The sequence below is a fragment of the Balaenoptera borealis genome (assembly GCF_965194805.1).
Source record: "Balaenoptera borealis genome assembly, chromosome: 10".
Lineage (NCBI taxonomy): Eukaryota > Metazoa > Chordata > Mammalia > Artiodactyla > Balaenopteridae > Balaenoptera > Balaenoptera borealis.
In genome coordinates this window covers 102,708,983-102,736,615 of record NC_138874.1, presented here as the reverse complement: position 1 = coordinate 102,736,615, position 27,633 = coordinate 102,708,983, and the positions used below count along the sequence as shown (strand labels likewise).

General features: G+C 35.5%; 1 protein-coding gene across 1 annotated transcript in view; it reads left to right on the top strand.

Annotated features, from left to right (window-relative positions):
- CCDC186 (coiled-coil domain containing 186) overlaps nucleotides 1-27,633 on the top strand; it is a 46,964-nt gene that overhangs the window by 6,966 nt on the left and 12,365 nt on the right. The window contains exons 2-10 of the mRNA XM_082407787.1: nucleotides 1,906-2,601; nucleotides 6,796-6,922; nucleotides 13,298-13,426; nucleotides 18,263-18,475; nucleotides 19,389-19,508; nucleotides 22,877-22,981; nucleotides 23,448-23,546; nucleotides 23,714-23,800; nucleotides 25,395-25,537. Of these exons, the coding sequence (XP_082263913.1) occupies nucleotides 1,967-2,601; nucleotides 6,796-6,922; nucleotides 13,298-13,426; nucleotides 18,263-18,475; nucleotides 19,389-19,508; nucleotides 22,877-22,981; nucleotides 23,448-23,546; nucleotides 23,714-23,800; nucleotides 25,395-25,537 (1,658 nt within the window). The 5' untranslated portion in view covers nucleotides 1,906-1,966. The remainder of the gene's footprint in view (nucleotides 1-1,905; nucleotides 2,602-6,795; nucleotides 6,923-13,297; nucleotides 13,427-18,262; nucleotides 18,476-19,388; nucleotides 19,509-22,876; nucleotides 22,982-23,447; nucleotides 23,547-23,713; nucleotides 23,801-25,394; nucleotides 25,538-27,633) is intronic.

The window sequence follows — 27,633 nt, the reverse complement described above, 5'->3', positions numbered from 1 at the left end:
TTTCTGTTGGCAAAGCATGGTACACAGGCAAGAGCCTTAAGAGTTCTCAAATGAGAGGTTTTTTTCACTTGCTATCTATGCTGAAGAGTCACAATGCCTTCATAGACTCATTCTCTTTTAAATAGATTCTTTATCTGCTTTCCATTACATTTGGTCAGCTCTGAATTTGACTTCAGTAGATATCACATAACATTGACTAGTTATGATGTTTCTAAATTAAGATTTCAAATTCAGCAGCAACACATTCACAAGTTGTATCTTAAAATTAGTTACTTTGAGGAAGGTAATGTAGGTGGCTAATGTCCCTGTTTGAGAATTATTTTACTTTGTTCTAGATTTGGAATACAGCATACTCACAAGGCTTTTTGTTACCGCATTTATTTGTATTGCCTAAACCAAACCTTTATTGCTAGTGTGGACTTTGTCTTAGTATGCAATATATGCAGCAAGATAATAATGATAATTTGTTTGATTGTTTGGAAATATGTCATACAGGTAGATAATTTATAGTATTAAGGCCAACGTCTGTATTAGTCGATGCCAGAGTATTTAACAAACAAGCTGGTCTTCTTTTCCTTTCTTAGAATTATTCTTCCCATTTTTTGCGTTCCTAGTCCTCAAATACTGCTTTTCTCATATTACTTCTTTGCTTTAATTCCACAAATATTTGAAAACCTAGTATGTGCTAGAAATTCTATAGTATAATCAAGTATACAAGTCTGTCATGATTTATCGTCCTTCTTAACAACCTTCACTCCTGCATATCATTCTGAGGATTCTACCTGACCATCTTCTCTTACCCATTTTCACCATCCTCTGACCACCACCTCCACCACAGACCAACAACGTAAACATGTATCTTTCTTTTATTCAAATATTAATCTTTCTGTTTTCCATTTACACCTTACATCTGGAAGTGTTTCTTCCCTAGTTTCTTTCAAAACTATGATATGCCCACTTTTTTATCCAACCTCACATGACTCCAGTACATGCTTGGTTGATATCTGACAAAAGTTGACAATTCTTCTTCATCAAGATTGCTGGAATGTTTTATATTTTTCTGTCTCAGGATAATTTTTAAAGTTGACTAATTTTCAGAAAATAGCTAGATTAGTAACCCTCATAAATGGCATAAAATATATTTTAACATTGTTGAATTAGTTTTGTAAATGTTTCTTTTATGACCTAAGCAATGCATATGAGGTCCATCTCAGTTGTACTGAACATTTTGTGTTCTTGATGAGAATGTTTGGAAATCGCCATGATACTTCCTGCATCCCTGGGTGAAAAATGAATTCCTGTCAGGACTCCTTTACACCCTGACTTCTTTCAGCTCAGCTCTGGGTGTCTGGGATATAGGTAGCTGTGTTTTGTTATTGTTTAGTTTTCCTTTTGCAGTAAATATTCATCATTGTTAATGTACATTGTTTTATTATCTTGATTTGTAATTTCTTGCCTAGTGTTTTCATTGCTATCTTATTTCCCCAATAGTTTCTTACAAATTCTTTAGATAGTCTTTTTCCCTTTGTGGAGCTGAAGGAATTCTAAACAATTCTTGGGCACTAATCTTCCTGTTATTAGTATCATTCCATACCCAGCATCTTATGGGGGTGATTGGGGAATGCCAAACTGCAACTAAAGTGAAGTTGTAGGACTGGACTGAAGGAGAAAAGAGAATGAGCCTTTGTAGCACCTGACTGGTTGTGGCTCACATGGGTCAGCTGTTACATTCTTCCCCACCCCACCCCCCCACCCCCCGCCAAGGAAAGAATTTTTAAAGAATTATTAGTGGTAAAATGTGCGGCCTTAGTTTTTCCACATCATGGAATGTGTGCAAATATATATGGGGTCTTGGTTTAAAAAAAACTTTTTTTTTTTAAAAAGTTTATGTTTTGACTTTCTCAGATGTAAAACAAAGATCAGGAACAGCTTTGAAGAGGTGCAAAGTGAATCCGTGCCAGTCAGCATGTCAGAAACAGAGCACATAGCCTCCATTTCCTCTGATCAAAATATTGAGAAAACATCTGAAATAAAGGAAGACTCATGCAATTCGTTTTCTGGTGATGAAAACAGCAGCTTAGAAAATGAGTCCAAACTGTTGTCATTAAACTTTGATAAAACTTTATGTCAGCCTAATGAACACAATAATCAAATTGAAACACAGGAACATTATATTCCAAATCATGGTGGAGGTGAGGATTCCTGTGCTAAAACAGACATACGCCCAGAAGATTCTGAACAAATAGCTAATTTTCCTGGTGGAGATTTTACAAAGCAAGTTTTGAAAACAAATGAAGCAGAACAAACAGTAACACAAATATTGGCGGAATTAAGGTCATCTACATTTTCAGAAGCAGCTAATCAAAAGACTTATTCAGAAAGTCCTTATGATACAGACTGCACCAAGAAACTTATTTCAAAAATGAAGAATGTTTCAACATCAGAGGATTTGTTGGAAGAAATAGAATCTGAGCTCTTATCTACTGAGTTTGCAAAAGAACACCGACTACCAAATGGAATGAATAAGGGAGAAAATGCATTAGTTATGTTTGAAAAGTGTGTGCAAGATAAGCATTTGCAGCAGGAGCATACCATAAAGAAGTAAGTGTTTTATTCTTTCAGGTTATTTTTTTCACAGGGATTAAAGATTGAATTCTTTAAAGGAAGGTATCATTTTATCTACTTTTATTTCCACAATACAGCCATGTACGTGGTAGTTGAGCAGATGTCAAGTTTGCCTAGTTATTTGATATATAACTTTTTTTTAGAATGTGGTATTTTATTTTCATTATTTTAGAAATAATAGGTAAACAGTGTTTTTATGAGAGTTATACATAATTTACCTATGTCAAATACGTTAACATATATAGCAACATATATGTATCTATGTATAAAGGCACTGTTTTGAATATGATTCAAAATTTGTTTTACATATGTCTTAGTGTATAAGTTTAAAAGAATAAATGTTTTATTAAAGTATAAGTTTATTAAAGATCTAGAAAGATTTGTAAAGACAAATTATATTCTTTCAAATTTTTCAGTTTTGAAAGAATGTAAAGCATAATGTCAGAACTAAGATAAATTCAAAAGGAATGACAAGTTATAAAATTCAAAAAATTTTCTTAAAATTCCCACTGTAAATTCATTGGTTTAAAAAATTAAAATTAGGAGAACAGAAGAATTGGTTTAGTGTCATTCAGTAAATAAGAACATAGTTAGTTTTAGACTTCTCTTGGATTTGTGGAGTTAATTTCTATTTTAACCACAGTTTAATTTCATTTTATCTTTTCCTAATAATATTATATCACCTTTTGTTTTAAATTTATATATGTAAGTGATGCATATGTTTAGGTACTCCTATAACCTTTAATAAAGGAAAATAAAACTTTCTAGCCTTCACTAAAATACAGACGGATTCTCTTTTTAAAAAAATTTTTGGAATGGGGGTGTGTATAGAGAAAGGGGAGGAGGAAATCTACACTCTAGAGGAGGATGACAAAGGAAAATATACCATAATCCAAATATTGTTTGATATGCAATTGGCTTTTAATGATCTCCTTGCTTCTAGTATTTACTCTTCCAGATTATCAGTAGATCAGTCTTCCCCATGCCAGCTCACCCTTCATTGGTTTACCCAATGAATTTTAATCTCAGCATCCAGAGCCCTTCTTTTTTCTGTTTTTTTATTTTTCAACTGTGATAAAATACACATAACATAAAATTTACCATCTTAACCACTTTAAAATTTGTACAGTTTGGTAGTGTTAAGTATATTCACATTATTGTACAACCTATCTCCATAGCTTTTTCATCTTACAAATCCGAAATTCTATACCTATTAAACAACAACTCCCTGTTTCCCCCTGCCCCAGCCCCTGGTAACCACCATTCTACTTTGTTTCTAAGAGTTTAACTGCTTTTGATACTATTTGCCATTTTGTGACTGGCTTATTTCACTTAGCAGATGTCCTCAAGGTTCATCCATATGGTAGCCTGTGTCAGAGCTTCCTTCCTTTTTAGGGTTGAATAATATTCCATTGTATGTATACATACCACATTTTGTTTATCTGTTTATCTATCAGTGGACATTTGGGTTGCTTCTAACTTTTGGCTGGTATGAATAATGCTGCTGTTAACATGAGTGTACAAATATCTCTTGTGAATCCAATGCCTTTCTTAATACTATCCAAAAACCAATGTCAGCTACTCCTGCTCATAACTTTACTGGAATGCTGCTGTTATTGAAAAAACTGTGATTTTATACTTGAACCATCAGTGTTTCTGCCATTCTTGCTTTTTGGGTAACTTCCTCATTTTCCTGCTATCTGTACTTATCTCTTAGACCTTCCCTTTGAGATCATCCTTGATGCCTCTTTCTACTTTCCTTAGATTTGGAGTCTTAACCACTTTCAAGCTTCTCTTGTAAATTATAAGATGTTACAGATTTAATAATAATAGCAGGAACACTTAAATGCTGTTAATTATGTGCCTGGCACTTTACATGTATTAACTCATGGAATCCTCACAACAACCCTATGTGGTATGAACTATTATTATTCCCATTTTACAGATGAGGTACTTGAAGCACAGAGAGGTTAAGTAACTTGCTTCAGGTCACATGCTACTAAACGGCAAAGTTAAAATCTGAACCCAATTAGTCTGGCTTCAGTGGATTTTTTAATGTGGTTATCTGAAATGAACAAGATACATGTTATTAATAAATTTATCTAAAAGCATTAGGAATACAGTAGAAAATTAATTCCTCTTTTTTTGCTCCATCATGTCAGAACAGTGGCCACATGGTAGACTGGGATAAGCACAGTTCTGGTCAGAAGCCCAGAGTTGGAAGATTCCCACTGCCACTTGCAAGCTCTGTTTCCTTAGTTACATCAACCTCTCCAAGACAGAGTTTTTCATCTTTATGAGGGGGACAGTACTTACCTGATGGGATTGTTTTGAGGACATTAAAGCATTATAAAAATGTCAGATATTATTTTAAATCTAAGTTAATTTTTTGTTATACATGTAATATTTTAAATTTCAAATAAAATGCTTTGTGATTAAGGTTAGCTCTAAAACAACTCATTTTTTTTCTTTTGCCTTCATTTAATTTTCTGTAAAGAAAACTACCTTTCAGTTCCTTTGGCTTAAATTTTCATGAATGCATCTATTTCCAAATGGCTTTGTTTATACATCCATTCCTCTGTTTTCTAACACCAATATTATTGTCCAAGGTCCCAACGAGAATTCTTAATTAAGAACAGTTATTTGTGTATAGGATGTGCATTTGGCATGTAAGAATAACAATTTCAGGGCTTGCTGTTCTTCACTTCTCCCTCCCTAAATTGTTTACTTTTGAGGTATAGTCAGGATTCTTGTGTTTCAGGTTGTTTTTTGCAACAAATTGAGTGTACACCTTAATCATGTACATAATCAGAGTTAAACCCCTATGCCATAAAAGGCTTGAAGAAACTTGCATGCTACACATTTTTCTCTTTTCCCAAGCATTTTCATGACTTTCCTCCTCACTGCATTCCTGTCCTCAGAGAGGTCTATCCTGATTACCTTATGTACAGTCACAGCTCAAGTCACTCTCCCTGTCCTCTTGCCCTCCTTTAGTTTTCTTAATAGACCTTAATCACAACTTGGTATTTCATTATATATCTATTTATTGTTTAATTTCTCTGTTAGAATGTAAGCATCATGAGGGCAGGGACAGTTTGCTGATGTACCCCCAATATATAGACTAATATAGGTACATAGTAGGTACCCAGTGAGCATTTGTTGAGTAAATGAGGCATCTTCAAAGGAGAAGGTGGCAAGGAATTAGACCTGGGTCCAAATCTCAGTTCAACCACTTACTAGCTATATAACCTGGAATAAGTTCTAGGCTTCAGTTTTGATTTGTTTTCAAATTCATAAAGCATAATAATAATAATTTTGTAGACTTATTAGTTTATAGACCTGAGTGTTAAGTAATGCATTTAAAGCTAAACTTAGTAAATAGTAATTGTGCAATAAATGTCAAATAATAGCTGTTGCTAGTAATCCTAAAATATTAGCTGTTAACCCTCTTAGGTATCTTACTTTATAGTTCTGAGTACTTTTACAGGTAATTTTTAAGGTTTTATTTATATTTTTCTAGGGAACTCAAAATGAAATTTCTGCTTAAACTTTATTATTTTACATTGACTACTTTTGTAACTATAAGAATATCATTAAAATAGTCTAAAAATCTAAAGCAAGATTTCTTAACCACAGCACTATTGACACATGGGGGCAGATCATTTTTTGTTGGCGCCGGGGCTGTCCTGTGCATTGTGGGATGTTTAGCAGCGTCCCTGCCTCTATGCACAAGAAGCCAGTAGCAGCCCTCACCGCTGGAGCGGCTACCAAACAATTTCTCCAGACAGATGCCTGGAGGGGAAAAGTTGCCCCTGGTTGCCACTGACTGACCTGAAGGGATTCCAGTGCTGAAGGGATGAACTAGGTAATTCATATGCTGAAGGGATGAACTAGGTAATTCATATGCCTGTAGACATAAACTTAAAAGAGTGTGGTTTTCTTTATCTGATTATATTTCTCTTAATTTGAAATATACAAATTTCTAGGAAAAAGTTAATAGCCTGACTGGCCAGAGAATGTTTTGTAAAGTATAATATATCATTACAAAAGGATTACTTGGGAATTTTCATTTCTTACTCATAGGTATCTACACCCCAGTCTGCAAACAGATTATATTACACATTGTCATTTTTAATTATGTTTTACTGATACTGCCCTTTTTATATTTAGGTTAATTAAAGAAAATAAGAAGCATCAGGAACTTATCTTAGACATTTGTTCAGAAAAAGACAATTTAAGAGAAGAACTAAAAAAAAGAACAGAAACAGAGAAGCAGCATATGAACACAATTAAACAGGTAAAAAGACAAAAATCTTTAAAGTCTGTTCTTCAATATATAAAATAAATACGTTCCTGAATATTTGTGTGTAAATTGAAGTTCTGTAAGTTAAATCATACTTTAAATGCAGAAGATTGCTTGGTATGTGAAGCATTCTCTTTTATGAACTGGGAATCATAGTCTGATCTTTTTGTTTTATATAAATTAATATTTCTATGTGATATGTGTGACTGTATTCTATATATAATAGAAATCTGAGCGGGAAAGACTGTTTGTTTGGCAGTCAAATAGATTGTTTCAGAAGAAGCAGTATATACCTAAAAGTTTATATCTGGCATTAGAATGTTTTCAAGCTTATAGTTTAATATGTTTCCATTCTCAGTATTTTGTGAACTATACTGAAGACTGGCTCTCTTCAGATTTTATCTGGTGAGCTAGCTTCCCCAGCCTTTCCTTTTCTTTCTTTGTTTCTTTTTTTTTTTCTTTTTTTTTAATGTACTGTGATGCTTGGATTGACAAAGTTCATCTTTGTTTTCTTTGTTTCTTTTTTTTTTTCTTTTTTTTTTTTTTTTAAATGTACTGTGATGCTTGGATTGACAAAGTTCATATTCAAGACTGGTTCAGCTGCTCTTTATCTTTCTGAGCTGCTCTTTCTTCTGTGGGAAGGATTAGAAACATTGTAGCCTTAAAAGTCTTTCTTTTTGCCTCATCTTTCACAGAAAGCTATATAATGAAAATAAAAGTAAACAGCTGGTAGTAATATAATAAAAAACCAAGTTTCACTTATCTATGCCTTGGTATACTTAATGAACCTTTACATAGTTGGAAGGTGACCATATTTGTAAAATTTTACATATTTAATCCTGATTTTTGTGTGGAAAGGGCTACTGCATGCAGACCAAACTTAGAATTTTAAAGTGTGAGGGTGCCTTAATAGTAGGCTGAATCTGTATTTTGCTAGGCAGGTCACTGCTGATGACCAGAAACTTCAGACTAAATAGATGGAGGTGAACCAGAGCTGTTCTTTTCACGAGCTTGTTAGTGGTTGTGCCTTTTTACAAGAGAAAATTCGATTCACCATTCTTTTGCTAGCCGGTATAGCAGAGTTTTCTTTCCTAATCTTACCTCTGAATCTGCACCAGTTAATATGGCAGCCACTAGCCATAGTGCTATTGAGCACTAAAAGGTGGCTAGTCCAAATTAAGAGGTGATGTAAGTGTGAAATACACACTTAAATTCGAAGACTTAGTACAAAAAAAGATAAAATGGCTCAGTTTTTCATGTTGATTACATGTTGAAATGATATTTATAGGGTTTAATAAAACATTTATTTCACCTGTTTCTTTTGGCTTTTTAAAATGTGGCTACTAAAAAATTGTGGCTTATATTTCTATTAGACAGTGTTGCTCTAAATAATTTTGTCATAAGGAAAATTAGTACACATGTACTATATGTAAACTAATATTTAGGATTTTTTATAACAGCTTTATTGAGATATAATTCACATACCATATAATTCACTCATTTCAGTATACAGTTCAGTGGTTTTTAGTTGTGCAGGGTTTGTCACAATTTTAGAATATTTTATCATACAAAAAACTCTGAACCCATTAGTAGTCACTCCTCATTTCCCTCCAACCCCTTGCAGTTATCTCCCCCCAGCTCTAGGGAACAACTAATCTACTTTCTGTCTCTCTATATATTTGCCAATTCTGAACATTTCATATAAATGGAATCCTATAATATGTGTCCTTTTCCTTCATATAAATGGAATCATATAATATCTGGCTTCTTTCACTTAGTGTAATGTTTTCAAGGTTTCAATCAAATTGTAGCTTGTATCAGTACTTAAATTAATGGCCAAGTGATATTCTGTTGTGTAGGTATACAACATTTTATTTATCCTTTCATCATCTGATGGATATTTGGGTTGTTTGCACTTTCTGGCTATTATTAATAATGCTGCGATGTAGAAGTTTTTGTGTGGACATATGCTTTCTTTTCTTTTGGGTGTCTACCTAGGAGTGGAATTCTTGGATCAAATGATAACTCTATGTTTAACTTACTGAGGAGCTGGCAGACTGTTTTCCAAAGTGGCTGCACCATTTTATATTCCTACCAGCAGTGTATGAGGGTTTCAATTTCTTCACATCCTTGCCAATGCTTGTTATTATTGGACTTCTTTATTATAGCCATCCTAATGGTTGTGAAATGGTATCTCGTGATTTTGATATGCATTTCCTTAATCACCAGTGAAATTACACATCTTTTCCTGTGCTTCTTGGCCATTCGTATATCTTAAATAGATACTTCTAGGGAAGTATTTTCTCTACCCATTTTTAAACTTTTTTATTGTTGAGTGGTGATAGTTCTTTTTATATTCTGGATTATAAACCTTTATCAGATATATGATTTGCAAATATTTCCTCCCATTCTGTGGATTTGTCTTCACTTTCTTGATAGTGTACTTAGAAGGACAAAAGTTTTAAATTTTGATGATGTCCAATTTTATCTATTTTTTCTTTTATTGCTTGTGCAGTTGGTGTCATATGTAAGACTTCATTGCCAAATCCACAATCATGAAGATTTACTGCTATATTTTCCTCTAAGAGTTTTATAATTAGGCTTTTATATTTAGATCTTGATTCTTTTTGAATTAATTTTTTTTATGTTGTATGATATACAACTTCATTCTTTTGTATATGGCTATCCATTTGTCCCAGAACCATTTATTAAAAAGACTATTCTTCCTCTATTGAATGGTCTTAGCATCCCTGTTGAAAACCAATTAATACATCAACTTATTTCTAGACTCTCAGTTCTGTTTCACTGATCTATTTGTCTTTCATTACGCTAATACCACACTATCTTGATTTCTGTTGTTTTGCAGTAAGTTTTGACATTGGGAAGTGTGAGTTCTCAAATTTTGTTCTTCTTTTCCAAGGTAGTCTATTCTCAGTTTCTTGTATTTCCATATGAATCTTACTATCAACTTGTCATTCTACAGTGAAGCCAACTGGGTTTGTTAGGGATTGCATTGAATCTGTAGACTTCATTCGGAGAATATTGCCATCTTAACAGTAGTATGTTTTTCAATTCACAAACAAGGGATATCCTCCCATTTATTTAGATCTTTAATTTCTTTCTAAAGTGTTCTGTAGTTTTCGGAGTAAGTTTTGCAGCCTTCATTAAAATTATTCCTAGGTAGTTTATTCTTTTTGATGCTATTGTAAATGGAGTTGTTTCCTTAATTCATTTTCAGATTGTTAATTACAAGTGTATAGAAACCTTTTTTTTTTTTTGCTGCATTGACTCTTTGTTGCTGCACATGGGCTTTCTCTAGTTGTGGCAAGCAGGGGCTACTCTTCGTTGTGGTGCGCGGGCTTCTCATTGCGGTGGCTTCTCTTGTTGTGGAGCATGGGCTCTAGGTGCGCAGGCTTCAGTAGTTGTGGGTCGTGGGCTCTAGAGCACAGGCTCAGAAGTTGTGGCGCATGGGCTTAGTTGTTCCGCGGCATGTGGGATCTTCCCGGACCAGAGCTTGAACCCATGTCCCCTGCATTGACAGGTGGATTCTTAACCACTGCACCACCATGGAAGTCACAACAGTTTTGTTATATTCTGTAACTTGGCTGCACTTGTTTATTAGTTCTAAAATTTTTTGGTGAATTTCTTAGGATTTTCCATATATAAAATCATGTCATCTTGCATGTAGAGAGTTTTACTTCTTCCTTTCTCATCTGAGTGCTTTTTATTTCATCTCCTGCCTGATTGCCCTGGCTGGACCCTCCAATACAATGTTGAGTAGAAGTGGCAAGAGTGGATATCCTTCTCTTATTTCTGAAGCATTGTCTTTCACCACTAAGTACGGTGTTAGCTGTCGGCTTTTCATACATGCTATCAGGTTGAAGAAGTTCCTTTTTATTCCTAGTTTGTTGAGTATTTTTATCATGAAAGAGTGTTGAATTTTATCAAATGCTTTTTCTACATCTGTTGAGATGATTATGTGTTTTTTGTTCTGTTGATATGGTGTATTACATTAATTGATTTTTGGATATTAAACCAACCTAGCTTTACTGTGATAAATCCCTTTTGGTCATGGAGTATAATGCTTCTTATATATTGCAGAATTGTTTTGCTAGTATTTTGTTGAGAATTTTTCTGCCTATATTCATAAGAGCTATTGCTCTTGTAGCTTTCTTTTCTTGTGATGTCTTTGTTTGGTTTTGGTGCAGCGTAGTACTCACCTCATAGATTGAGCTGGGAAGTGTTCCTTCTTTTTGGGGGGGACAATTTGTGAAGAATTAGTATTAATTATTTAAATGTTTGGTAGAATATACCTATGTAGTCACCTGGACCTGAATTTTTCTTTGTGGGTAGTTTTAAATTTTTTTTTGTTACTAATTTAATCTCTTATTACAGGCATGCCTTTTTTTAAATTGCACTTCACTTTATTGCACTTCATAAGATATTGTGGTTTTTACAAATTGAAGATTCGTGGCAACCTGTGTTGTCAGATGGTGATTAGCATTTTTTAGCAATAAAGTATTTTTTAATTAAGGTATGTACAGTTTTTTTTAGACATAATGCTATTGCACACTTAATAGACTACAATATAGTGTATACATAACTTTAATATGCACTGGGAAACCAAAAAGTTTGTGTGACTTGCTTTATTGCGATACTTGCTTTATTACAGTGGTCTGGACTGAACCTGCAATATCTCTTGAGATATGCCTGTGTAGGTCTATACAGATTTTCTATTTCTTCTTGAGCCAGTTTTGGTAGTTTGTGTCTTTCTAGGAATTGTGCATTTAATCTAAGTTAAATTGTGCATAATATTTATTCATAATTCTTTTTATTTCTGTAAGGTCAGTATGTCCCTCTTTCATTTTGATTCTTGGGATCAGTCTAGCTAAAGGTTTGTCAGTTTTGTTGATCGTTTCAAAGAAGCATTTTTTGTTTTGTTGATTTTTCTCCATTTTCTTATTCTCTATTTCATTACTTTCCTCTCTAATGTTCATTGTTTCCTTTTTCTTACCAGCTTTAGATTTAGTTTGCTCTTTTTTTTTTCCCCAGTGTCTTAAGATGAAAGTTTAGTTTTGATTTGAGACCTTTCTTGTTTTTCAATATTGATGTTTATAACTACAAATTTCCCTCTAAACACTGCTTTAGATGCATCCCATAAATATGTTGTATCTTTATTTTTGTCACCTTATTTTCTAATTTCTCTTTGATTTCTCCCTTGGTTATTTAGATGTTTAATTTTTACGTATTTATGAATTGTCAAGTTTCTCTCTGTGTTACTGAGTTCTAATTTCATTCCATTATGGTTGTCGAAGGAAGATACTTTGTACGATTTCAGTGTTTTAAATTGATTGAGATTTGTTTTAAGACCTAGCATAGGTTCTGTCCTGAAGAATATTTCATGTGCACTTGAGGAGAAGGTGTTTTCTGCTGTTGCTGAATGGAATGTTGTATAGATGTGTTAGATTTAGTTGTTACATAGTTGTGTTCAAGTCTCCTATTTCCTTGTTAATCTTCTTTCTAGTGCTTTTCATTACTAAAAGTGAGGTATTGAAGTCTCCAACTATTATTATTGAATTGTCCACTTCCTTCTTCATTTCTGTCAGTTATTGATTCATGTATTTTGGTGCTATATTATTAGGTGCATGTATATTTATAATTGTCATACCTTTCTGCTGGATTGACCCTTTTATCATTATGAGATGAATCTAAAGTACCTTTTTTTTTTTTTTTTTTTTGGCTGTGCCGCGTGGCTTGTGGGATCTTAGTTCTCCAACCAGGGATTGAACCTGCGCCCTCGGCAGTGAAAGCACAGAGTCCTAACCACTGGACTGCCAGGGAATTCCCTAAAGTACCTTTGTAAACAACATTTTGTTTTTTATTCCAGTCTGGATCTTGTTTTCTATTCCAGTCTGAAGATCTCTGCCTTTTGATATGATTATTTACTCTCATTTAACGTGACTGTTGACAGTTGGATTTTTGTCTACCATTTTAAAATTTTCTATATGTCTATATTTTCTATATGTCTTTCTGTATGTTTCTGTTTTGTTTCCCTGTGCCTCATTTACTGCTTTATTTTGCATTAAGTAAATATGTAACATTAAAATTTTTTTCATGATATTTTCTGAGTTATTTCATTGGTAATTACTCTAGAGCTTATCATCCATCTTATCAGAATCTGCTTCAGATTTATCCTGACTTAATTCTATTGATATATCAGAACATTGCTAACATTTACTTTTGATTTCTATGGCTGAAGTATATTCATTGCCATCTTTATGCTTGTTTACATTGTTTATATTTATTTGAAATATTGGTGGTCTGTTTGTTATAACTATAAAAATAATCTGGAAATAATTTTCTTTACAGTTAGAATCAAGAATAGAGGAACTTAATAAAGAAGTTCAAGCTTCCAAAGATAAAGTACTAGCTCAAGACACTGCAACTAAAAATGCAATTCAGCAGTTACACAAAGAGATGGCCCATCGGATGGAACAGGTATTTTTCAAGTCATTATTAACTTTCTGATGATTTTTTGTTTATTAAGTAACCCTTTTAGACAATTTTGGACATTAGTGTGTATTAGGATTAGGATTTAAAAAATGCTAAAGCAATACATAAATGCATGCTAACTACAAAAAACTTCAACCTTTATTCCTGTGATTCTTTACAATATGCTGACCCTGAGCATTAGAAATGTTATATATTTAAAACTTACACTATCAGTTCTCAAACCTTTTATACTAATTAAAGAAAAATGTAGAAGATAAGACATTAAGAAGTTGTTGGTTATAGTGGACCCAAACATAGCTTCATTAGAATAACCTAGTGAGCTTTAAAAATATATATATTCTTGGGGACTTGCCTGGTGGCGCAATGGTTAAGAATCCGCCTGCCAACACAGGGGACACGGGTTCAATCCCTGGGCCGGGAAGATCCCACATGCTGCAGAGCAAATAAGCCCATGCGCCACAACTACAGAGCCTGCGCTCTAGAGCCTCCGAGCCACAACTACTGAAGCCTGTGCACCTAGAGCCCGTGCTCTGCAACAAGAGAAGCCACTGCAATGAGAAACCCAGGTACCGCAACAAAGAGTAGCCCCCTCTCTCCGCAACTAGAGAAAAGCTCGCACACAGCAACGAAGACCCAACGCAGCCAGAAATAAATAAATTCATAAGAGAAAAAATGTGTGTGTGTGTGTGTATTCTTGGGGACTTCCCTGGTGGCGCAGTGGTTAAGAATCCACCTGCCAATGCAGGGGACATGGCTTCAAGCCCTGGTCCGGGAAGATCCCACATGCCTCGGAGCAACTAAGCCCATGCTCCACAACTACTGAGCCTGCGCTCTAGAGCCCATGAGCCACAACTCTTAGCCCATATGCCACAACTGTTGAAGCCTGCGCACCTAGAGCCTGTGCTCCGCAACAAGAGAAGCCACTGCAATGAGAAGCCCGTGCACCGCAATGAAGAGTAGCCCCTGCTCGCGGCGTCTAAAGTCCGCACGCAACAACAAAGACCAAACGCAGCCATAAATAAATAAATAAATAAATAAATAAATAAATAAATAAATAAATTTAAATACTTATATATATTCTTTGGAATTATATTTTAAAATAAAAACAAAATGATAGTAAAATGTGCACAGTAACAATTCAAACAGTAAAACATGTCTTCTTCCAAACTTTTTCTCCCACTCCACGCCCTTCCCAGAGGCAGCCATTGATGCCAGTTTCCTGTATATCCTTCTCAGAATACTTGTTGCATGGACAAGCATGTATATATTTCCTTTCTTCCTCCCATCCTCCCCCCTGTTTTTAAACAAATGGCAACATACTACACTCACTACTCTGTATCTGTTTCCTCTCTAATGATGAGTGTAGGTGAGGTTAATAATAGTAGCTGAAAATGGTTTACAAGTATTCACTTATTTAATATTCAGGATAACCCTAAGAGGTGGGTATTATTATGTAGATTTTGGAGATTGTTCCATTCAGTTGTTTCTAGATTGGCTTCATTCCTTTTCTCCCCTAACTTTTCCTCTCAACTTTTTGATTTGAGAATTTTTAAGCCTGTAGAAAAGGTAAAAGAATAGTAAAATGAACACTTGTTTACCCTTCACCTAGAGTCACCAAACCTGGTGAGTTTTATTTAGAAATAGCTTCCTAGCATGAGTGTGCACATGTTCCTGCACACACATGTGTACACTCCCCAGTTTAATTTTCCAGTTTGAGGTTTCTCCATTTCTGAGAACAGATATGTAGAATGTATCTGAACCTCAAATTTACAGGAGGGTAGAGTTAGTTATAAATTCTTAGGGACTTTATAGCATGTCTCCCTCAGCCCCACATGACCTTGTATTGGTAAGTATTCAGCCCTAACGAAGCATTCTGGATTCCTGCTGCTGCTTAGATTTTTTGGCCCTGAAATTTCCCATACTTTCTTGTGAGCTCAACTGTGCATTAAAAAAACATTTGTTGTATTTCATCTAAAATGTTTGGTGTTTTGAATGGGGAGGGTTCATCTGCCATACTTGGAGAAGCAGAACTACTTCTACAGTTTATCTTAATTTTAGCTGACTATTGAATCCTATCAATTATGTTACTCATATCTTCATCCAAGTCAATGATAAACATCTTAAACTAGTCAAATCCGAAGACTTTTACTGACTCCTCTTCCTCTATCTGTGCCATAATGGACTTTCAATAGAAGCTTAAAGAGTAGTCACTTAATTATCTCATTTAATACTCCCAACAATCTATGAAGTAGGTGCTGCCATTATCTGGGGTGGGATATAGAAAATGTGAACTTTTAGCACCCCAGGTTATTCTTTTTTTTTTTTTTTAAATAAATCCATTTGTTTTATTTATTTATTTATTTAAATTTTAATTTATTTATTTATTTTTGGCTGTGTCGTGTCTTAGTTGCGACACGTGGACTCTTCGTTGCGGTGCGCGGGCTCCTCTCTAGTTGTGGCGCGAGGGCTCCACAGCGCGTGGGCTGTGAAGTTTGCGGCACGCGGGCTCAGTAGTTGTGGCGCACGGGCTTAGTTGCCCTGCAGCATGTGGGATCTTAGTTCCCCGACCAGGGATCGAACCTGTGTCACCTGCAGTGGAAGGCAGATTCTTTTCCACTGGATCACCAGGGAAGTCCCACCCCAGGTTATTCTTTTGCAGCTGTTTCAGGGATGACTCTGAGTAACAGGACATTCTGGTGCACATTCCCTGCTGTAGTTAAGAACCTTATAATATGTTATCTCATGTATTATAATTATCTTTTTTCTGTTTCTTATCTCTTAACTTCAATGAAGTTTCCATGTTGCTACCAGGTGTCTTTTTAAAACACAATTTAATTTAATAAAATTTAAAACACCTTTTATTAAATCCTTCTTTGGCTTCTCTTTGCCTTTAGGATAAAATCTCAAATCATTAGCATGACAAGAGAAGTCCTTCTTCCTTTCAGGATCTGATCTCTACCTCCTTTTCTGTTTTGTAACTACTTCCTCTCCACTGCAATCAACACACCAAGTTTAAGCACTACAGAATAATTTAATGTCCTCTAAATGTATCATGCTATTTTATACTTTTAGGCATTTGTGCATGATAACCACTCTACCTTGAATTCCTTTCCTTGACTGATCCCTTTACTTAATCCTTCAATGTCTAGCTCAAGTATAGCACCTAGTTCAAGTACAAATAGCATCTTTCACCCTTCATGCCAACCCTTCCCAGGGACTGTTAGTATTTTTGTATTTTCAAAGAACTTTGTACATTCATCCACTAGAAATTATTTGTTTTATAATCTTCGTTTATGTGTTGTTCTTACTAGGTAGTGAGCTCTTCCAGGACTTACCATGGCTTATTCTTCATTGTGTTCCCAAAAGCTAATCCATTATCTAAGCATTAAGTTATCATGGAACTGGACTTCTTTTAAAGTTGACATTACCATTAGTTGACTTTTTCTAAGTACAGTTGTTCAATTATCTAAAAATCTAGCTAATTCTGTCAGCCAGTTCCATCACGGTTTTGTCAATCATTTGTCCACAAGCATGTCATCAAATCCTCAGGGATCTCTGCCATCCCTATTCCAGTGTTTTCTTTAATTTCTCTTGAAAATTAGTAGGCTATTTCAATGGGGGGGAAAAAATCCCAATTGGATGATTTTTCAAAGTGCTTATATGTATAGTATTTTGAGTGGTTACTAGATGTGCTTATCAGCTGTAGCAGAACTTCATGAAACATTTTTTGTCAGTCACTTTTCATCAGAGCATAGGAGGTTTTCCCACATTATCCTAATGCTAAACCTACTTCAATTCAGTTATAGTGTTAGTTGGAGTTTACCACTAGATGCCATTGAAGATCCTTAAAGTTTAAGGATCCATCTTCTGTAAAATAAGTATGTGCTTCATCATATTTGCAAACTATGAATTTACTTAAATGAAGGGCTATCTGTAGAAGTTTTCATTGTATGAAATTTCACAGTATGGAGTACCAGCTTATAGTTACAGAGAATTTTAAGTTAGTATATAGATAGATGTCACACCTAATCCAATTAGGTATTTCTTATTAAAATGCCAAATACTTTTCATACAGAGGAACTCAGCGATCACTAATTAGCATATTACTTACTTTTTTGTGAGGGAGCTAAGATTATAGATTTTAGAAATTGTCAGCCATAGAGTCAGGATCCTGACAGAAAACAGAAGCTGGTGATTTGGGGAGAATTTCATAAAAGGACTCTTTACAAAGGTATGGGTGAGATTTAGGGAGTCCAGCCTGGGAAAATGCAGGATCTTGGGGCTGCTGGAGGAGCCACTATCACTCTTTGGGCTAAAGGAATAAGGAAACGGTGCAGGTAGTACAACCCAGAGAAGGTAGTTGCATAGAGAGGTCATCTGACAGGAACAGTGTGTGATTCTGGAGGAGCCAGATCTCATTCTCTGCCTACCCTCCTAATCTTCTGCTTAGTGCCTCCTGTTGGCCAAACCCAACTGGAAGTATGAGGGCAAAGAAACTTGTTGATATGGTCCCTGATGGTCACTTTCCCAGAGCACAGGGTGGGCTGGGAAAGAGTGGAAAAGTGATCTGAAGGAGTAAACAGAAAACAGCAACCATATTAGCTAAAGGAAGAGGAATAGGAAAGGGAAGAAGCAAATATTAGTGATATTAATTTGTTCATTGTATCATTTCTCTTTTTTAAAATTTCATGACACAGGTCCTGAAAATCTTGTGTAAAAGACCAAAAAATACATTGGTGATATTATAGGAAAATGTTATTTGTTTTAATTAATTTTTATTTGAAAAATATGTTTTATTAATGCTAGATATTTTTTTCAAAGGCCAACAAGAAATGTGAGGAGGCACGCCAGGAAAAAGAAGCAATGGTAATGAAGTATGTAAGAGGTGAGAAGGAATCTTTAGACCTTCGAAAGGAAAAAGAGATACTTGAAAAAAAACTTAGAGATGCAAACAAAGAATATGAGAAAAACACTAACAAAATTAAGCAACTTTCTCAGGAGAAAGGACGGTTGCACCAGCTGTATGAAACAAAGGTATAACTTTTGATATTGTATCTTATTTGAAGCTTATTCTCTTTGCTTTTCCTTATTTAATCAGATAATCATAACTTAACATGGTTAAACCACTGTTAAACATAAAGTTGTTTTTCTTAGTTTACCTTCAAAGAATGTGAATGCTTTAATAATTCCAATATCTTGTTACTTAGCTGCAGAATGTTTTTCCTATGAAAAGATGAGAAACTGACACGTTGTTTATTAGACAGATCTTTTTAAAAACTTTCTTTTAAAATCTGCATGTTGAAGAAATGACTTTGTGCTTCAAAGGAAGATTTTATTTTAGTAAAAGATATAGATGGTGTGTCAAAATGTGAGTAGTTTTTGAGCCAGAAGTATACTTTGACCAGAATCTTAATGTAACACTTACACATCATAGAATAGAATTTATATTTTACTTGTAGAAAAACATGTTCTTACATGCTGTCCAAGGAGATTTAATTAGTGTGCTATTCAGAGTCCTTGCTATTAACTAGCATCCTCATGGCGTGGTCTTGTGTCCAGTAGGTTATCATTTCTTGGTAATCAATGTTATTTTTTATTAATTAACTTTTAGTTCAGGAATGTTGTCATTGTTCTCAAGAATTCTGGCAAAACCAATTTAATTCATATTTCACCTTAATGTCAGCCAGTTGAGAAGAATCAGAAAGGTATGCTTATACTCGCAGCGTACTAGTTGGTTAAAATATAAATGTTAATCATCTTATGTCTATTAATTGGTTTTAGGCTTTTACTGTCCTCTTATGATTTGAACTTTAAGTCAGTTTATAGGCCATAATGTGCTAGCCCTGAATTATAGTGTTATTGCATTGATTATCTTGAGATATAAAAGATACACAAATGATTGGTTGGTTGTTTAAATGAAAAATATGACCTAGTGATATTATTTTAGGAAGGTGAAACTACTAGACTCGTCAGAGAAATAGACAAATTAAAGGAAGATATCAACTCTCACATCATTAAAGTAAAATGGGCACAAAACAAATTAAAAGCAGAAATGGATTCACACAAGGTGAGTACTGTAATACAGTGGAAAAATTATTAGAATCAGTTTTAAGAGCACGTGCAGTAATAGTTATTAATGAGGCATAAAGCTTAGTGACTCCTGTAGTAGGATAGCTTGGGCCTGAATATTTGGTGATTGTGAAAAGATATTTCCTTGCATGATTTACATATTAAATTGGATAGAATGTTGTTTTATCATTCATTGTTTTTAACCCCCCAATGACTTTGTTCTTTAAGCATTTTTAGTGTGCTGTATTTTATATTAAACATTGTCAGGTTCAGGAGGAAGAGGAGAATATGTAGGTTATCAAAATTGAAAGTAAACTCTGGAAATTCTTAAAAAATTATTAGTGATACAATTCTTATAATCAAGAAATATGAATTTTTATTTAAATATAAACATAATAAAGAAAAGTTTCCTTATCTGTTTATTATGAATATAATTCTGTTGGTATTGTGTATAATGAATATCATATTATTAAACAATATAATAAAAAGTGGTGATAAAGGCTGGTACCTGATGCCATAATTTTAAGCACTAACTGAACTGGTATAAGCAGTAATAAAAATCTGAAGATGATAGAATGTGAAGTAAAAAAAAAAAAACTTTGAAATATTATTTAAACAAAGCCATGTTATTTATAACAGTTACCACATTTTCAAAAATAGGCTTAATGATATTGTTTAAATTATCATTGGCATCTCTTTAAATAATCCTAAGTTGGTAGAACTGTTAACCTTTGGATATTTGTACATTATAATATCAGAGAAAACTGTAGGGAGAGGTGTCTGTGTTGACAGTGGTCAAAGATAGGTTAGAGAATGGTAAGTTTCTGACCTAATCGCTGATCAGCAAATGAGTGTTAGGAAACTATATGGGCAGAGAAAGAACTGCCAGAAGGAGTAGGGGCAACAATCCTTAGGGCTCACACAGGGCTACAAACCATTTAAAATTGTATTTGACACAGGAATCTCTCAATTGCTATGTTTTGAATAAATGAAGTGAGTACCTACTATGTATCAGGCTCTGTTTTAGTTATTGATGATATAGAAGTGGGGGAGAAAACAGATAAAGTTCTGTTCTCTCTCTCTCTCCTCCTTCTTGTTGAGCTAATATTCTCATATTTTAAAAAACAATATTTGAAAAAAAAACAATGTTTGAAAAAGCCTTCAAATGTTTATATTTTAAAAATAACACAGTTTTAATGTAAGTCAAATTATTTTTAAAAGACCTGCAACTGAAAGTATGTAAGTAGGCACTTAAGTGTGTGGTAGGTTTATCCAAAAACAAAATGACGTATAAGAAGCGGTGTGTGAAGGATAGATGCAGTTTACATTAAGAGATGACAGGAAAGGCATTCCAAGTGGAGGAACAGCAAGATAAGAGAGAAAAGGGAGATGAATATTTGGTGTTTGGGAAAACCAGCCTAACTAGACACAAGGTTTATGTTAGGTATTCCTTTGTTAATTCAACATTTATTACGTGAACAATTAATATGTGGCGACTGCTGAGCTAGGTGTTATCCAGAAGCTGTATCCTCAATGGGGGAAGCATGTAAGCTACTGGACAATGTATCAGGTGTTACAATCTAGGAATTCCCTGGATTCTATCTATGGGAAGGCAGAATAGCAGCTTCTGCCCCTTTCTGAAGGGAAGCTACTAGGAGGAGATGATACCTAAACTCTCATTTGAAATCCACATGATAGCCCAAATTATGGGACTGGATGGGTACTCTGAAGGAGAACGTTGGAGCTACAGGTTAGGGCTGTACTTGGACAGTCACCACAGGAAGTCTAGCTAGTCAAGGAGACAGCGAAGGCAATGATGAAGTGGGCAAAAACAGGAGTATGTTGTCTTGTAAACATAGGAAGGCTATTCAAAGAGTCAGGAGTAATCAGAACTGGAACAGGTAAGTCAAGAATAAGAAATGAGAAAAAGCAATTGGATTTGATGAGAAAGTAGTCCCTGCAGACCTTCAGAATTGTTATTTTAGGAGAGTAGTTGGGAACAGAAACCAAATTGCAGCATGAATCTGTAAAAAAGTTTTGAATAGGTACCTTGGCCATAAACCAAAGAATTGTCTTTTATGTGGGTCTACAAAGAACTGCTTAAACACTTTGCTCTTTTTGTCTTTTCAGGTTAGTAACTTCTAGTGATTTGATGAAAACTCTATCAAATTTAACTTTATTTAATGACTATCAATTAACTGTTCAGGCCACATTTAGTTTTTTGTCAGAAGCATAAAATGTTATTACTAGAATAGTATCTGACTCCAGTGGCAGTGCTAAGACAAGAACTTTCTCTACTGTCTGGTCATTATTCTCACCATTCATCACATCACTATGCCAACCTTGTTGCTGTCTGTAAAGGAGAAACCCAGTTTTCCTTCAGTGTAGGGAAAAATCCAGTTCTCCCTACTGTGGGTTTCTTCCTTTTGTGTCTGTTTTACTTTTACACAGAACACTTCACTTCTGTCACTTCTGGTTACCAATGTGTGAAGGCTTTTCCCCACAACAAGCAATTCTCTGTGATACCAGCTGAGTGGCCTACAACTTAACTCAGTTTTGACACTATCGATCCGGAGATAGTGTCAGATCCCACAGGTTAAAGGCTCAATTCTACAAGACTTCCCCCACCTCCCACTTCAGGCACCAGTCCCAAGCCCAGGTTATCACCTGTGCGTCTGATCAACTGGCTATAGATTGGAGGTTCTAACAACCCCCCCGCCTTGGGTTCAAAAATTTGCTACAGTACCACACAGAACTCGGGGAATGAGTACAGTTACATACCTTTACCAGTTTATTAAAGGACATTAAAAAGGGTCAGATGAACAGTCAGGTAAGGAGATACATAAGGTAAGGTCTGGGAAGGTCCCAAGTGCAGGAGCTTCTGTCCCTCTGGAGTTAGGGTTTGTCACCTTCCCGATATTGGATGTGTGCACCATCTGGAAGCTCCCCAAGCCTCATACTTTTGTTTTTTTGCGGAGGCTTCATCACATAGGCTTGAGATTGATCATTAACTCCATTTTTACCCTTCTGCCTTCTCAAGGGAATGGGGGACAGGGTTGAAAATTCCAAGCTTCTAACCATGGCTTGGTCTTTCTGGGGACCAGCTGTCATCCAGAAGCCATCCAGGAGTCCAGTCAGAGTCACCTCATTAGAACAAAAGACACTCCTATCACTTGGGAAATTATGAGGATTTCAGGAGCTCTGTGACAGGAACAGAGGTTAAAGACCAGTATTAGAACAAGAGATGCTCCTAATGTTTTTATCACTTAAAAAATTACAAGGGTTTTAGGAGCTCTGTGCCAGGAACTGGGGACAGAGACCAATATATATTTTCTGTCATCTCACATTGTCTTTTTGTCAATGCAGGAAACCAAAGATAAACTCAAAGAAACAACAACAAAATTAACTCAAGCAAAGGAAGAAGCAGATCAAATTCGGAAAAATTGTCAGGATATGATAAAAACATATCAGGTATGCTTAAATTTTTGAATAGATTAGTAACAAATTATGCCAGATATCAGTACTCTTGTTTCATAAATTTTTGTATCTACAATATTCGAAGTGTGGAATAGATTTGGTAGGGCAGCTAAATTAAATACGGGCTATTTCCTATGTTAAAGTACTTGCAGCTTAAATCGAGATCTTACTAGAGAAGTTTTTAACCAAATAAAAACACTAGAAAACGTTAGAAGAATGAAGAGTACAAGAAAAGGTATAACTTAAAAAAAAAGCCCACTCTATGATGTTATATATGTTAAGTATGCTCTTCTAGTTGGTGCAAAATTGACATATTTAAAATCTTTGAATACAGTCATCAATTTTACATACATGAGCTATGTATGTCACGATGAGGAAACTTAATTGCAAAAGCCTTCTTCACATTTCAAAACATAAAACTTTAAAAATTGTCATACTTTTGTCATTTCTTTCCCATTAGGAATCAGAAGAAATTAAATCAAATGAACTTGATGCCAAGCTTAGAGTCACAAAAGGAGAACTTGAAAAACAAATGCAAGAAAAATCTGACCAGCTAGAAGTGAGTAGCTTTGTTCTTTGTATACCTTGGATGGTATAATATAGAGGAGAGAAGCAACAAGTACTTATTGCCAGCTACTTTTAAGGCCTTCTGGAAGGAGCAAGTAATAAATTTTAGATCTGGTTTAGCATATAATGATTTGTGGTTTCTTTTAAACTTTTTTAAAGATGCATCATGCCAAAATAAAGGAACTAGAAGATCTGAAGAGGACATTTAAGGAGGGCATGGATGAGCTACGAACACTGAGAACAAAGGTAATTCAGTCTTTAGTCGTGACTCCAGAGGAAGGGTAAATATCTTTAATTTTGTACTCATTCTGATTTTTAAATCTTGGGGAAAGGATATTTATATAGAAATATTCCAGAATCAAAGAGTAGCATGTCAATTCCCTAGCAACAAAATTGACTCTTAGAGAAATAAAAGTGTCTTCCATTTCAGTCCCTTTAAAGTGTTTGCCAAACATTCCTGTTTCACAGCACATTTGCTTTATCTGTAAGTTATCCTTGGTCCTCTGTTACATGGGCTTTAGAGCTGTGTCAGAAAATAATAGGGACTGCCCTGGTGGCGCAGTGGTTAAGAATCCGCCTGCCAATGCAGGGGACACAGATTCGAGCCCTGGACTGGGAAGATCCCACATGCCGCAGAGCAACTAAGCCCGTGCGCCACAGCTGCTGAGCCTGTGCTCTAGAGCCCGTTAGCCACAACTACTGAGCCTGCGTGCCACAACTACTGAGCCTGCGTGCCTAGAGCCTGTGCTCCGCAACAAAGAGAAGCCACCACAATGAGAAGCCCGCGCACCGCAACGAAGAGTAGCCCCGCTTGCTGCAACTAGAGAAAGTAGAGAAAGCCTGCACGCAGCAGTGAAGACCCAATGCAGCCAAAAATTAATTAATTGATTAATTAATTAATTAATGAAAAAAGAAAAGAAGAAAGAAAATAATAGAAAGCCTTTACGTTTCTCCTAGGTATATTTAATAGTCTTATATACAGTTTTTTTTTTTTAATGTTTGCTTATTTATTTATTTATTTATTTATTTATTTGACTGCGTTGGGTCTTAGTTGCAGCACACAGGATCTTTGTTGCATCATGCAGGATCTTCTGTTGTGGCACATGGGCTCTTCGTTGCGGCGCGAAGGCTTCTCTCTACTTGTGGCATGTGGGCTCAGTAGTTGCAGCACGCGGGCTCTCTTAGTTGTGGCACATGAACTCTAGAGCACGCAGGCTAAGTAGTTGTGGTGCATGGGCTTACGTGTCCTGCGGCATGGGGGATCCTAGTTCCCCGACCAGGGATCGAACCCACATCCCCTGCATTGGAAGGCGGATTCTTAACCACTGGACCACCAAGGAAGTCCCTTGTATACAGTTTTAATTTCTAACAACCTCTTAAATATTTTCCAATGTTATGGTTCTCATTGTAATAATATTTTCCCTTTTAATTAAGTGTGAAATATGTTATCATTATATATCTTTCATTTATTTAGAAATAGACTTTTAGGTAACCACCTTGAATTTGCGATCACTTAATAATTTTTAAAGTGTCTTTCATGTACCTATTTGTTCTTCATGCCAGTACTTTGAGGTAGATAGGGAAGGTACATCCTCTTTTCAGATGAGAAAGTGGAGATTCAGCAAAAATGAAGTGGCATGCTAAAACTCCCATGACTAAATCATGAGAAATCTGAAACTGAAACCCAAGACTGTTAACTTCCTATTATATTTTCTTCATGTTAATTATTATTGCTTCAGAATTTAGCTTAGATTATTAATATATAACCACTGTCTGAAATAGCTAATAAAGAACAAGAAAATATTGTTGGTAGTTTAACTTGATTATGATTATTTGATAGGTAAAATGTCTAGAAGATGAACGATTGAGAACAGAAGATGAATTATCAAAATATAAAGAAATTATTAATCGCCAAAAAGCTGAAATTCAGAATTTATTGGACAAAGTGAAAATTGCAGATCAGATACAGGAGCAGCATCAAAGGTATAAAATGAGCAACTTCTGTTTATGCTAATCAACAGGCTTTTTGATTCTATCTCATTTCTGTTTTTAAATGCAATTGGTGCACTAAAAATAATTTTATATTTTACTAGATAAAAAATTTTTAATTCCTGTCTTCATTTGAACTTATTTGGGGTTATCTTTGGAGTTCCCATCACGGCTTCTAAAACTCAAAGTTTATATTCCCTAAACATTGGCAGTAGTTATTTATAAGACAGAATGGATTGCAGTTTTTTATCCGTTCCTTAGCTTTCAAATTCTATTACTTATACACAGTAGTTTTTCTTTTAGAAGGTAGATATGTATCTGTGTCTATATCTTTGCATGTATGTAGCTCAAGGTCAGGAGGTAACATTATTCCTTGGCTTCTTTTCTTTTTTTTTAATAAATTTATTTTATTTATTTTTGGGGGGCTGCTTTGGGTCTTTGTTGCTACACACGGGCTTTCTCTAGTTGCGGTGAGCAGGAGCTACTCTTTGTTGCGGTGTGCGTGCTTCTCATTGTGGTGGCTTCTCTTGTTGCAGAGCACGGGCTCTAGGCATGCGGACTTCAGTAGTTGTGGCGCATGGACTCAGTGGTTGTGGCTCCTGGGCTCTAGAGTTCAGGCTCAGTAGTTGTGGCGCACAGGCTTAGTTGCTCCGCGGCATGTGGGATCTTCCCAGAGCAGGGCTCGAACCTGTGTCCCCTGCATTGGCAGGCGGATTCTTAACCACTGCACCACCAGGGAAGTCCTATTCCTTGGCTTCTTATAAAACCATTTAGCTAAATTCTACTTACGACATTACCTGAGAGAGCCTGGATTCAGGCTGGATCAAATACCTTCTTTTTCATACCCTACCAACACCCAGGCTGCTGAGTGTTGCTGAAGAAATCTCAACGTCATCCAGATTGGTGCTGCTATAAATTCATGGTTAGCAACCTCAACTGGGAATACTAATGCACCTCCAGTCCTACCGTATGTCCTTAGTCAGAGCCTTCTCCCCATCTTCTTAGCATTATTCCAAACCTTACTGCTTTCTTCACACTTCTGATCTTCCCTCTCACCTTGCTCTTTACTCTTGTCAGGCGATTACCTCTTACTTCACAGAAAAAAAGGGAGCTGTCAGGTGACACTTCTCTCAACCTCTTGCTATCAGTCCTATGAACTTGCCTGCATCTGCAGTCATTTTTCTTTTCCTTCTGTTATTATGGAAGAAATTTTCCTATTCTTTCTGAATCAAATTGTGGTCTCTACTCCTACTGTGGATCCCATGCTCTTCTGCCTTCTCAGGGACTTTCCTTATTATTCCTTCTTTATCCTTTATCTCTTACCTCCCTCTTTTTACTGACTTTTCTTCTTTCTATGTTTAAATATTATATCTTAAAGACATCAAAACTCCTATGATCTCCTTTCTCCCTTTCTTCACAACCAGAAATGTCTTTATAGAATCCTCTATGCTCGTTCTCCATTTCTTCACATGCTTTGTTCTTCTGTTCCTCTCCATTTATTCTTATTCCCCAGCATTCCATTACAAACTGCTAATGCATCCTTAAATATAGTAGATACTTCCCAGGTTAAGCCTTGCTTGAATTTTCAGTATGGACACACTAAGCCCATTACCTTTCTTGACATGCTCCGTTCTTTTGGCTTCATTTCCTTGTGCTTTCCTGGTGTTCCTCCCCACTTTCTGGCCAATCTTTTCTGTCTTCTTGGCAGCCTTCTCTTTACGTCATAAAGCTGTTTTTTGTTCTTATTTTATTATAACCCTGGGTGATCCTAACTCTTCCAGTAGTGTGCTGCAGGACCTTCAAGTTAATTATCGTCAGCCCTTTTTGCTGAGCTCCAGATACACAAGTATCAAAGACACCTCAAACTTATAATATGTCCAATACTGATTCATATATCTTGTCCACAAATGTGCTTCTCTGATGTTCCTGAGATGAATGATGAGTGTGACATTCACATGATTTTCCAACCCAGGAACCTGGGGGTTACCCTTGGCTCTTCTTTCCTTTCCCTCACACATGTAACCAGTCACAAAATATTTTTGCTGCCAACTCTTTCATATCTTTCAAGTCCATTTACTGTTTACATCCCC